General features: G+C 46.6%; 1 protein-coding gene across 4 annotated transcripts in view; it reads left to right on the top strand.

Moving 5' to 3' along the window:
• Positions 1-1,050: 1,050 nt before the first annotated feature.
• Positions 1,051-12,584, top strand: part of Rnf38 (ring finger protein 38) — a 117,608-nt gene continuing 106,074 nt past the window's right edge. For 2 of the 4 annotated variants that reach the window (XM_042695677.1, XM_042695667.1), the window contains exon 1: positions 1,051-1,321. In XM_042695677.1, the coding sequence (XP_042551611.1) occupies positions 1,051-1,321 (271 nt within the window). The remainder of the gene's footprint in view (positions 1,322-12,584) is intronic. The other 2 variants (XM_042695708.1, XM_042695699.1) reach the window with 1 other exon arrangement.

Raw genomic sequence — 12,584 nt, 5'->3', positions numbered from 1 at the left:
AGCGGGCAGGACGACTCGAACCTGCACCATTCTTGCCCTCCTAGGACAGCCATCAGCGCCCGGCCTCTCCCTCTTTGGAGATGAGGCCGTGCAGGGCGGGCCTCCCGTACGTTCCCTCCCAGGGTTGTCTCAACCAGGGCCCAGAAAGCGAGAAAGAGGAAGAGCCAGTCCAGGCGGGGGGCGAGGGGCCGGGGCTCAGCACGACGGGCTGCGGCTGAGGATTCAAGATGGGTCTGCAGGGCGCGGGGAAGACGGCTCGGCGGCACCGCTTTCGCTTCCGCCGCCGCCGCCGCCGCCGTCCTTCCCAGTCCGCGGGGACTGAAACACAGCCCGAGAAGAGAAAGGAGAGTTTCTTTCCGAAGTGTCTGAAAGGCAAAAAAAAAAAGAAAACCCCCCAAAAAACTTTGAGAAAACAACCGAGACGGAGAGGGAGGGAGGGAGAGCGGAGCGAGCCCCGAGGGCGGGGGAGAGAGGAGGAGGCTGAGGTCGTGGCAGCGGAACGCGAGGCCGCGGGGCCAGGAGGGCGGGCGGCGGTCCCGACCCGCGCGAGTCCACCGAGCCGAGCTCCCCCGCACACTCGCGGGCGTCCACACCCGCGCCGGAGGCAGAGGCGCAGCGGGGCTCAGGGGTGGCGCAGGCCCGGAAAGCGCAAAGCTGTGCCCTGGGAGGCCCGCAGCCGCGCCCCGGGGGCGGGCCGGAGGCGGGGCAGCCCCTGGAGCCCGGCTCTGGGGCGGGCGGCTGGCCCCGGGCCTCCCCTCTTGGGCGAGCCGCGGCGACTGAGGAAACCCCTCGGCGCCGCCCGCCCGCCCTCCCGCCCGGCAGCCGCGGCCCAGAAGCCCGGCGCTCATTGGTGGCGCGGCTCGATGTTCCCGCCCCCTCCGCGTCCCCGCCCCCTCCGCCGCCGCGGCTTCCCGGCTCCTCCTCCCCGCCCCCCCCTCTCCAGGAGCCGCCTCCGTCGCCGCCACTGTCGCCGCCACCGGCCCGGGGCCCAGCCAGCGCCTGCCGCGCCGGAGTCGAGTCGCTACCGGAGCCGCTGCCAGCGGCCCCGCCATGAGCGGAAGCGCCGCTGCCGCCGCGGTCGCCGCCGCCGCCGCCTCAGCCGCCGCCGCGCACTTCCAGCCTCAGTCGTCGTCTCCCAGGCCGGGCCCCGCCGAGCTCGGGCCCCCGCGCCGCCCGCGCCCCCCCCCGCCGCCGCCGCCGCCGCCGCCGCCGCCACCCCGGCCCGAGCCCGCTACCGCTGACCGTCTCAGCCCTCCCGGCCACGGGCCTCTTCGGGCGGGCGCGCAGGGTGGCGGCGCCTGCGGCCGAGCGCCAGGAGCAGGTACGGGGTTCGGGAGCGGCCGGGCGGGGAGGGGCGTGGGTCGGTCCCGGGGTGTGTGTGTGTGTGGGGAGGAGGGGGGACCCGGAGGCGTGTGGTCCAGCCACTCGGGCCCGCGGAGGGGGAGGAGCGTTGTCCGCCTCAGCTTTGTCCGGTCCCGGAGCCCCTGGGAACCCCACACCGAGCGGCTCACAAAGCGTTTTCCCTCCTGGTGGGTAGTCCCCCCCCCCAGGTGGGCAGGGCAAGACCTTCATAGGTCTCCGCTGGACCGTGGAGGAAACTGAGGCTCTCAGGGGGAAGTGACTTGCCCAAGGTCACATAGCTGGTGAGAACCGTATCCTGGCTAGGACTCAGGGCCACCCAGGGGCTGGCGCGGGCCTGGAACCGAGGGGGTTGGGAGGATGCCGCCCCCCCCCCCCCCACGGCCCTTGGGAACCGCGAGAGATTGATCGATGGGGGAGGGGGTAGAGCCTGGTTTCTGACACCCCTCCTCACCCCTAGCTGATTCTTGCTGATCAGCTTGGGAGAAAAGATCTCTTTGCAGTGTGGGACAGAGGAGCCGGGACTGCTTTGGGGGGACTGCTTTGGGAGCCCCGTGGTACCCTGGCGAGCCCTCTTGGGGAGCTGAACGGGGAAACGACTCCTGCGAACGGTGTGCTCTTGAGGAGAGGGCTTTCTGGAGTGAGTGGGACCGGGCTTCGGAAACTTGTTATCGTGGGGACCACTTGGTCTCTTCCAGACCACCTTCCCTACCACTGCACACGCTAAGCCAGTCCAGCTGGAATTAATGGGAAAAAGGCCAGCCCGCGTTAGTGATCACACCCGGAAGGTGTCTTTTTCACAGCCCAAGTTTCGTTCATGTCAAACCTAGAAATCCATACAAGACTCTGGGTAAAAAGACATTTGTGTCACAGAAGGCCATATGAGTTTCCCCAGGTGGTCTTGGACACTTGGAGAACTCTTTGAGAAAGAATAACCCTCCCAAGCGTGAAGTGGGAAGGAAGCTGTGACAGCTTGGAACTAGTCACCCTCTTGCCTAGCATGTAATGCATGAGAAATGCGTTTTTGTTTGGGGTGGTTGACTAGGTGGGATTTTTTTTTTTTTTTTAACACTGCGGGTGCATCTCGGAAAAGGAAGCTGGAGAGGAAAAGGAAAAAGCATCATGTTACAGGCAATGAAGAGGGTCCCATAGAAACAGTGAAAAGGGGAACTGCGAGAGAATTGTTCAGTTACTGTGGGGGAAGGGAGATAAAAAGGATTGCTGAAGGGAGAAGGAAGGTGTCTGGGGAAAAAGACTGGGATGTTTCAAAGAGGGAATGTGAAAGTCTGTTAGAGGTAGATAGTATCTTAAGAAAATTGAATTTATATATTGGTGTGCAATCACTTCATTTTTTTTAAAAACAGTTGTACTACTTTTATAGAAACAGCCTAGAGTTAGCACCCTTCCCATTGTCACTTCTGTTCTAAGAATGCAGGTCCCCAAAGTATTTGTAGTGTTGTCTTAGACTTAGGACTTAACTAGAGTGATGGCAAAGACTATGCGTTAATTAAGGCTCTTTGTCCAGGGTGATTTCTGCTTTAAATCAGCTATTTCCTTCCTGTACTGCACCTTAGCTTTATCAAGGTTAGCTCCTTGCTTTGGGAACTCCTCTGCTTCAAACTAGATGGGTTGCTTTGTTTTATTTTTCTAAAAAAATCTGCAAGGAGCTGGGCATGGTGTCACAATCAGCACCCTTTAACAAGGGTGCTTGGAGCAGAAGGATTAAGAGTTTGAAACCAGACTGATCAACTTAGCAAGGCCCTGTCTTGAAATATAATAAAAGTGTTAGTGGTATAGTTCAGGGGTGAATGCTTGCCTACTATGTTTGATGCCCTAGGTTCAATCCCCAGTTTGCAAGAAACATACAAAGTAAAAAAAACCCACAATTGGGACCTGGGTGCTGTCCCTGAGCTGCTTTTTGTTCAAGACTAGCACTTTACCACTTGAGCCATAGTGCTACTTCCAGCCTTTTCTGTTTATGTGGTGCTGAGGAATGAAACCCAGGGCTTCATGCATGCAAGGCAAGTACTCTTCCACTGAGCCACCATCCCAGCCTGAAACTACATATTTGATCGACATTTACATACACATATGCAAAGATAAACTTGTCCAAGATTTTTAATCAGGGAAATGTAGTTTACCACAATTGTGGATGCCATTTCACACCCAAAACTTAAAGGTTTGGGAAATAGGTATCATTAAGGTTGTGGGGGCAATCAAGCAGGAAAGTCCATAAGACTCTTATCTCCAATTAACCAGCAAAAAGATGGGAGTGGTGTTGTGGCTTAAGTGGTAGAGCACTAGGCTTGAGTGGAGAGGTCTTAGGGGCACCCAGTCCTGAGTTCAAGCCCTAATATGGGCACTGTGTCTATATCTGTATCTATATCTATATTTATATCTATATACACACATATACACACAAAGTCCTTGCTACTCAGGAGGCTGAGATTTGAGGATCAGGATTTAAAGCCAGCCTGGGTAGAAAACTGACTCTTAGCTCCACTTAATTACCAAAAAAAGCTGGAAATGGAGCTGTGAGTCAAGTGGTAGAGCTCCAGCCTTGTGCAAAAAAAGCCCAGGGACAGCAACTAAGCCCTGAGCTCAAGCCCCTAAACCGGTGTACACACACACACACAAAATTATCTATTAAGATTGATTTTTTTTTTTCAACTTGAAATCAGGTCCCCAAACGATCAGCTTTTTTTTTTCATAGCTGGTACTCTACCACTTGCCATCCCTTTTACTAATGTTTAAATCATATAGTTACAAATTAAGATTTGCTAATATTGGGCATGGGGTAGAATATTAAGTATACTATTCCAACTATTTTTGAGACATCTGAAATATTTCTCACATGTAAAAGATGTTCTTGTTTATAGAACACTGAGTTTTTGTTCCATAATGGAATTGTAGCTACAGGCACCAGGCTAACACAGTCTTTTAGGTGTGAAAGCCCTTTCTGACCTAAACCTAGTTTTGATGTGGACTTTTAGTCTGGAATTGTTGATAGGTGTAGGGGGTTTCGTAGTCTTTTGAAAATGTCTAGTGGACCTAGGTAAGAAGTATGAGCTTCATCAAAATATAAATGCTCCAGCACATTCCAATTTATTAAGTGTAGGGAGGGGCTCAGACATCTGATTATGATGCCCACTAAATTCTGAAGACCTCTGTTTTTAGCTGTGCCCCAGCCTAGGCCCTAGGCACTGATTTGTTATTTCTCTTGGATGACTAGGACTAGATTTGGATCTACCCTGATACTTGGACATAAACCATTCCCTTACCCTCCCCCACCCCCATGTTGAACTCAGAGCTATTAACTTGCTTGACTTGCTTGCTTCTGCTGGTGCTTTACCACATGAGCATATCTCCAGCCTAGGTTTTTGTTGGTTATTTTGGAGATAGTCTTCCAGACTTTTCTGCCCATGTTGGCTTTGAGCTGTGTTCACTGTGACCCTCTAGATGTTAGCCTCCTCAGTAGCTAGGGTTACTATAAGCCACTGGTCCTGGAATTTTTTTTCCCCTTAAAGACCATGTCTTGTTATGGTAGCCCAGGTTGACCTTGAATTTGCTATTCTGCCTTACCCTCCAGGGTGTTGGGATTAGAGGTAACTACCACCATCATGCTATTTTCTGAAAGAACTGACAATCGGATTAGTTGCTCATACTCATCTTAAATCAGGTAGTAAGTTTCTCAATTTCTCTTATTTTTAGGGTTTGTTACCTACCAAGGTTTTTTGTTTGTTTTAAATCAGATTTACGTTTTTTTTTTTTTTTTTACTATGTGTTAGCAATGCAGTTTTATTAGGATAAGAGCAAAAAAAGAGATACAGTGAAGATAAATAAATTTGGAGAAAGTAAACTCCCAAAGTTATGGGGTCATTCTTTTTGGAAGAGTACTAGAGATTGAACCCAGAGCCTTGCTCATTCTAAACATGTATGGAAACCACTGAGCTATGTCCCTCATCCCTCATGCTTTTCTTAAGAGAAGGGTAGTTTTAGCTTGTGACCTGCTTTTGAGGTTCAACAGTTTGGGTCTTTAGGAAACAACTGATTATCCTTGAATCAGAAGAATTTTCTTTCTCCCAGATTTGCTAGTTTTCCTTCTCTGCTAGATTTTGTTCTAGTTCTACTGTATTTAGGAACAAACTTATGATAATAACTGTGAGACGAGACTGAGATAATGAAACTTGTGAAATACTTTTTTTTTTGTTTTGAGGTTCTTCTTTCTGGGAACCTTCTGTAGAGGTGCAGAAGTGCCCCAAGTATATTTTTCTTCAGGGCTGCTATGTAAAACTGGATAGATTGCTTTCAGAACAAGGACACTGTTGCAGGTAGCAAGTAAGGGTAGAATTCTGTTGCCAAGATGAGCACCTAGTTTGAAACTACTTGATCCTCAGAAGAGTGACCTTCCTTCCTCCCTTCTTTTTTCTTTTCTTTTTGGAGAAGGCAGGTGTTTTGTTTTTGGGTTCTTTTTTCATTGTTGTTTTGTGCCAGTCCTTGGGCTTCAACTCAGGGCCTGGCCCTAAGCTTCTTTTGCTCAAAGCTAGCACTCTACCACTTGAGCCACAGCTCTACTTCCAGCCTTGTGGGTGGTTAATTGGAGATAAAAGTCTCACTGACTTTCCTGTCTGAGCTGGCTTTGAACCAAGTCAGACTTCAGCCTTATGAGTAGCTAGGATTCTAAGTGTGAGCCACCAGCACCTGGCTAGGGGCAGGGTTTGAGAAAAAAATTTTACTATGAAACTCAGGTTGCCCTGATATTTCTATGTAGCCTAGAGTAGCTTTGAACTTGTGATTCTCCTGTCTCTGCCTCTCATTACAGCCATATGCCACCATGCCAAATGAGAAGAAGGGACATCCACATTCTCACACACACACAAAAATGTGGTGTGAACCAGCTCTCCATACTATATTGGAACTCTAGGTCCAGCAGTAATTGTTCACAGTCATCATGGCTCTGCAGTAAAGGCTAGGTTATTGTTGGACCTGGAGCTTCAGAAGATTAAAATTTTCTTGGGAATGGACCAGTCCTGGCATTTTATCACTTTGCTGAGCGGAACTAAATAGCTTAGCTCAAAATGGTAAAGATAAAGCTCAAAATGGAAGACAAGAAGAGAGAAAAAGACAAAAGTATCTGTTAAATAAAGGAGAGAAGGCCATATGCTGCATTTGATCTTATGTTTTAACAGTGTTCATGTTGAGAGAGAGGGACATGCAATGATTACATTTCATGTATATTTTCCTCTATACTAGCATTCCCAAATTTCTGAAGCCAATTTTGAAAATATTTATCCATTTTCCAGTAAGTGGTTGTTTATGCTTCTTGCTGCTTCACTTTTTTTCTTGGAGAGTGAAGAAGAAAGTATGTACCGAAGATAGGACTGGACTTCCTACTGCTTTTGCAAATAGTGGCAGAGTATTTTTTAGAACAATTTTATTTTATTTATTTATTTTTTGGGTCCGGTCGTGGGGACTGAACTCTGGGCCTGGGCGTTGTCCCTCAGCTCTTCAGCTCAAGGCTAGCGCCCTACCACTTGAGCCACAGCGCCACTTCCGGCTTTTTTCTTTTTTGCTTATGTGGTGCTGAGGAATCGAACCTAGGGCCTCAGGCATGCAAGGCAAGCGCTCTACCACTGAGCCACCTTCCCAGCCCAAGAACAATTTTAATGGAGAAGTGATGTTTGGGGGGGCTCAAGGGATACAAGTTTTTAAAGTGGGATTTGTTGTCATTTTCTTATTTTAAAACATAATTGAGGTTAGTGTATAGAAAATTCCCTTATACTTTTATTGTTGTCTTTAGAGATATTTTGAATAAATTATATGTAAATAAAACTAAAAATGTTTAACACAAATACCCCTATGCCCACTTGAGAATAAATCAATCTTACCTGTAGCCCTTACTCAAAGAGTTGTTGTTGTTGTTTTTTTCCTTTCTGTTTTGCTTAAAGGTATTTTTGGGTGCCTTTGCTTAAAGGTATTTTTGCTGGATGCTAGTGGCTCACACATGTAATACTAGATACTCAGGAGGCTGAGATCCGAAGATCTCAGTTCAGAGCCAGCCCATGCAGGAAAGTCTGTGAGACTCTGATCTCCAATTAACCACCAGAACACCAGAAGTAGCACTGTGGCTCAAAGTGGCAGAATGCTAGCCTTGAGGAAAGAGCTCAGGACTAGCACTTAGGCCCCAGGTTCAAGTCCCTTGACTGGCAGGAAAAAGAAAAAGATTTCTTAAAGGAATTCTTTACTACTCTCGAGAAGAATAACTGAGTAGAAAAGTAACTGAAGTGTTGAACAGGTAGAGAATTATGGTATTATACATGTTTGTATCAAATCAAGATACAAAATTGTTATTACATTTTCTGCTGTTTTGGTAAAATGTAGAAATACGGGAGTAAGAAATTTTGTTGCTTCTTTTTTAAAGTTGCTATTATAAAGGTAATATACGGAGGGGTTACAATTACAAAAGTCAGGTACAGAGTTTATTTCTTTTTGGACAATGTCACCACTTCCCTTAGAAATTGTATTTTTTGATCTATATAAATTATTTATATAAAGAAATAAATGAAGGGAAAAAGTGATACTAAGAAAAAATATACACATGGGAGGAAAAAGTAAGCAGATCATAGGACATTTTGCATAGTTGAGATGTTCCTTGAGTTGAAGAGATGTTTCCTGTTTGTTCATTCTGCTTCAGCATCTCTGATTTCAGTGTCTGCAAATGATGCTTGCTGAACTTTGGCAAATTTGTTTTTAGTTAGGTACTGGTGGCTTACTCCTGTAATCCTAGCTACTCAGAAGGCTTAGATCTGAGGATTGGGGTTCAAAGCCAGACAGGTCAGGAAAGTCATCTGTGAGATTCTTATCTCTACTTAACTACCAAAAAGCTGGAAGCAGAGCTATGGCTCAAGTAACAGAGTTGTAGCCTTGAGCAAAAAGCTCAAGGAATGGTGTGTGCACACGCATACACAGACACAGAAACAGACATATACACATAGATACATGCATGCACACCCCCCCCAAAACAAAACAACTTGTTTTATTTATTTATTTATTTATTTTTTTTTTTTGGTCCGGTCGTGGGGCCTGAACTCTGGGCTTGGGCATTGTCCCTCAGCTTTTCAGCTCAAGGCTAGCACTCTACCACTTGAGCCACAGCGCCACTTCCGGCTTTTTTCTTATGTGGTGCTGAGGAATCGAACCCAGGGCCTCGAGCATGCAAGGCAAGTGCTCTACCACTGAGCCACCTTCCCAGCCCCACAACTTGTTTTATCAAAGGATTAAAAGGTGAGAAGTTTCTGAGACTACATTGAATGATAAATTGAAAGTAAAACTATTCCTTTAATAACTTTTCCAACTAGGAGTTGGAAATCTCATAATTAACAAAAAGTATTTTTATTTGACTTACAAGCAGTTTTAAAGTTAAAACAAATAGGTTTGTCTTCGTGTGTGTGTGTGTGTGTGTGTGTGTGTGTGTGTGTGTGTGTGTGTGTGTGTGTGTTTTGGTACTGAGGCTTGAACTCAGTGTCCCTTAGCTTTTTCGTTCATGGCTAGTGCTCTGCTACTTCAGCCACAGCTCCACTTCTGGTGTTTTTCTGGAGAGTCTTATATTTTACTTCTTAGCCTTCCAACCTTGATCCTCAGATCTCAGCCTCCTGAGTAGCTAGAATTATAGGTGTGAGCCACAGGCACCTGACCTGTAAATTTTTTGTTACCACCTCAATACATATTATTGGAGTTTGTACTAGTATGCCAATAACAACCACTGATTCATTAGTGTAATAGTCTGTATTGTCAGAAACTTTGCTACCAGATACCAAAGATCCTGAAAATAGCACAGAAGGGTGCACTTCAGGACAGCTGTTCCTTGCTTTCCTCCTATTTCTTGCTTCCTTTAGTTCCCTGGTCTGGGTTTTGTGATGGTTGTGCCCATCTGTTCATAGGCTCTACTCTTCCCCTCATGGGAAGAGATGCATAGGCTGAGCAGAACCCCTGTTGATCACCCACACAAAAACTGCCACAAACAATACAGTGGATCCAACTATATAGGGGATCCAAACCATAGTGGATCTGACGCTTCTTCTGTTGCTGCCACCCTTCCTTTTCAGTGTAGCCTAGAAATCACATCTTATCCCCCCCCCCCCCCCCATCATACAAAGAGGCTTTGTACTCTGAGGATGTTTTAAAAGGCGGGATCCCTGTAATTATAATTCCCTGAGCACAACCAAGTAATAGGGGCAGGCAGGGTGAAGATGGTATCCAAGTACTTGTTGGTAGGGAAGTCAGATGGGGATTAAAAATTATCTGGAGACATAATCCAAAAGTGGATGATGGAGTGCTGTTGGTAATGCTAATAGGAATTGTTTAAATGTATACATTTTGAGAGATTTAAATCCTGCAACTTGTAAGATACTTGAAGCTTAAAAAAAAAGTTCAACACTGAACCTGGAAATTGGTTTTTCCTTGTCTGAAATTATAAATGAAAAAGTACCTTACAAGAAGATAGATTACTCCTATAAGTAAGTAGCTACTCAGGAGGCAGAGATCTGAGGATCTTGGTTCAAAGCCAGCCTGGGCAGGAAAGTCTGTGAGACTCTTTATCTCCAATTAACTACCAGAAAACCATTCATGGCCTACTTTGAGCTGAGCACTGGTAGCTCATGCCTGTAATCCTAGCTACTCAGGAGGCTGAGATCTGAGGATTGTGGTTTGAAACAAGCCCCAGCAGGAAAGTCTGTGAGACTCTTATCTCCAATAAACTAGTCAGAAAAGTGCTGTGGCTCAAGTGGTAGATAACTAGCCTTGAGCCAAAAAAGCTCAGGGTCAGTGTCTAGGAGCAGCGATCGTGCGCACGCACGCACACACACGCACACACACACACCCACACACACACACACACACACACACACCTTCCCAGCCCCTCCTTTGCTTTATTTTTTGTGAGGCCAGATGATCTTCCTTCCTCCCACCCTCCCTCCCTCCCTCCGTCCCTCCCTTCTTCTCTCCCTCCCTTCTTCTCTCCCTCCCTTCCTCCGTCCCTCCCTTCTTCTCTCCCTCCTTCTTTCTCTCCTAGTTCTTTCTTTCTCTCTCTCTCTCTCCCTCCTTCTTTCTCTCCTATCTCTCTCTCTTTCCTTGAAGTCTGGACCTGGGCACTGTCCCTGAGTTCTTCAGCTCAAGGCTAAGTGCTCTACCACTTGAGCCACAGCACCACTTCTTGTTTTCTGGTAGTTAATTGGAGATAAGGGTCTCATGGACTTTCCTGCCCAGGCTGGCTTTGAACTGAGATCCTTATATCTCAGCCTCCTGAGTAGGTAGGAGTATAGGCATGAGCCACCAGCACCCGGCTGATTGATTTTTTTTTCCCTAGAAAACCAAATATATGACTTGTTTCTCCTTTGGGAGACTAATCTGATGTTGTTATTTTTGTTTGTTTGTTTGTTTGCTTGCTTGTTTTGTATGGTTTTTGGAATCTGGTAGCAAATTTCTGGTAATTTGAAAGTGCTCTACCACTAAGCTTGATTCCCAGCCCCCCCCATCTCTATCTATCTATCTATCTATCTATCTGCCTATCTGCCCGCCAGCCCGCCCACCCGCCCGCATATGCCAGTACCAGTGCCTGAACTCAGGACCTTTTACTTGCTTGTCTTGCTCATTCCCTCATGACTGGTACACAACTACTTGAGCCATGGTCCAGCTTTTTGCTCATTAATTGGAAGTAGAGTTTCATGGACTATTCTGTCTAGGCTAGCTTCAAACCTTGATCCTCAGGACTTCAGCCTCCTAAGTAGCTGAATTATAGATGTGAACCATCGGCAATGGGCTCTAGTTGTGTGTGTGTGTGTGTGTGTGTGTGTGTGTGTGTGTGTGTGTGTGTGTGTGTGTCTGTGTCTGTGTCTGTGTCTGTGTCTGTGTGTCTGTGTCTGTGTGTCTGTGTCTGTGTGTCTGGTGTCTGGTGTCTGTATGTTCTTTGGGCATGTGTGCACATGTGCATGCGTGCGCACACGCGCGAGCTTCTGCACATGTGTGCACTTGTGCACATGTTGGTCTTCGGGCTTGAAATCAGGGCCTTGGGTGCTGTCCCTGTGCTTTTTTGTTCAAGGTTAGCTATACTTTCACTTAGGGCTTTTGTTGGTTAATTGAAGATAAGAGTCTCATGGACTTCTTGCCCAGAGTACCTTGGAACCTCGATCCTCAGATCTCAGCTTCCTAAAGTAGCTAGGATTACAGATGTGAGACACTATTTTATTTTATTTATTTATTTTTTTTGGGTCCGGTTGTGGGGCGTGAACTCTGGGCCTGGGCGCTGTCCCTCAGCTCTTCAGCTCAAGGCTAGCACTCTACCACTTGAGCCACAGCGCCACTTCCGGCTTTTTTTCTTTTTTCTTATGTGGTGCTGAGGAATCGAACCCAGGGCCTCAGGCATGCAAGGCAAGCACTCTACCACTGAGCCACCTTCCCAGCCCCGACACTATTTTATTTTTAAGGTAGAGTTTCACTAACATTTCCTGGGCTGTCCTGGAATTTACAATCCTTTTGTGCTTCTGGGATACCTAGGATTATAATCATTTACTGCCACATCTAGCTTATATAGCATGTGGATCTTTTATTTATTTTTTGATGGTACTAAGATTTGAACTCTAGGCCTGTGTACCAATGAGCACTGTACCACTCAAATTATGCCCCTAGCCCTCTTTGTTTTAGTTTGTTTTTTCCAGGTACAATCTCGTGCTTTTGTACCACACAGTCTCAGACCTACTTCCATCTCTACATATTGGGATTTCATGGATACTCCACCACTTTCAGCTTGATGGTTTGTTTGCTGATTAGCTCATTCATTTGTTCATTCATTCGTAGTGCCAGTACCAAGGGCTTAAACTCAGGGCCTTATACTCTTGCTTGGCTTTTTCTTACAGCTGGCACTTAGTTCTCCAGCTTTTTTTTGAGATAGCATCTCCTTAACTTTTTCACGCTGGACTGTCCTTGAACAGTGATCCTCCCATCTCTCTCTTTCACATAGCTAGGATTACATTTGTGTAACACGACATGTGGCCCTCACTATTTAGGTCTTAACACGACATGTGGCCCTCACTATTTAGGTCTTAAACCGGCTTTTAAACTTTCTGTGATTTTCATAGCGTTAAATTATACCTTTTAAATCCTCATAATTTGAAGAAAAGCATTTTAGGACATCTATAACAGCTCCACTCTCCTTTTTTTTTCTTTGTAAA

Source organism: Dipodomys spectabilis, unplaced genomic scaffold (genome assembly GCF_019054845.1).
Source record: "Dipodomys spectabilis isolate Male_0828 unplaced genomic scaffold, ASM1905484v1 ptg000006l, whole genome shotgun sequence".
Classification (NCBI taxonomy): Eukaryota; Metazoa; Chordata; class Mammalia; order Rodentia; family Heteromyidae; genus Dipodomys; species Dipodomys spectabilis.
The sequence above is the reverse complement of the archived record's forward strand: the minus strand, read 5'-3'. Positions and strand labels throughout refer to the sequence as shown.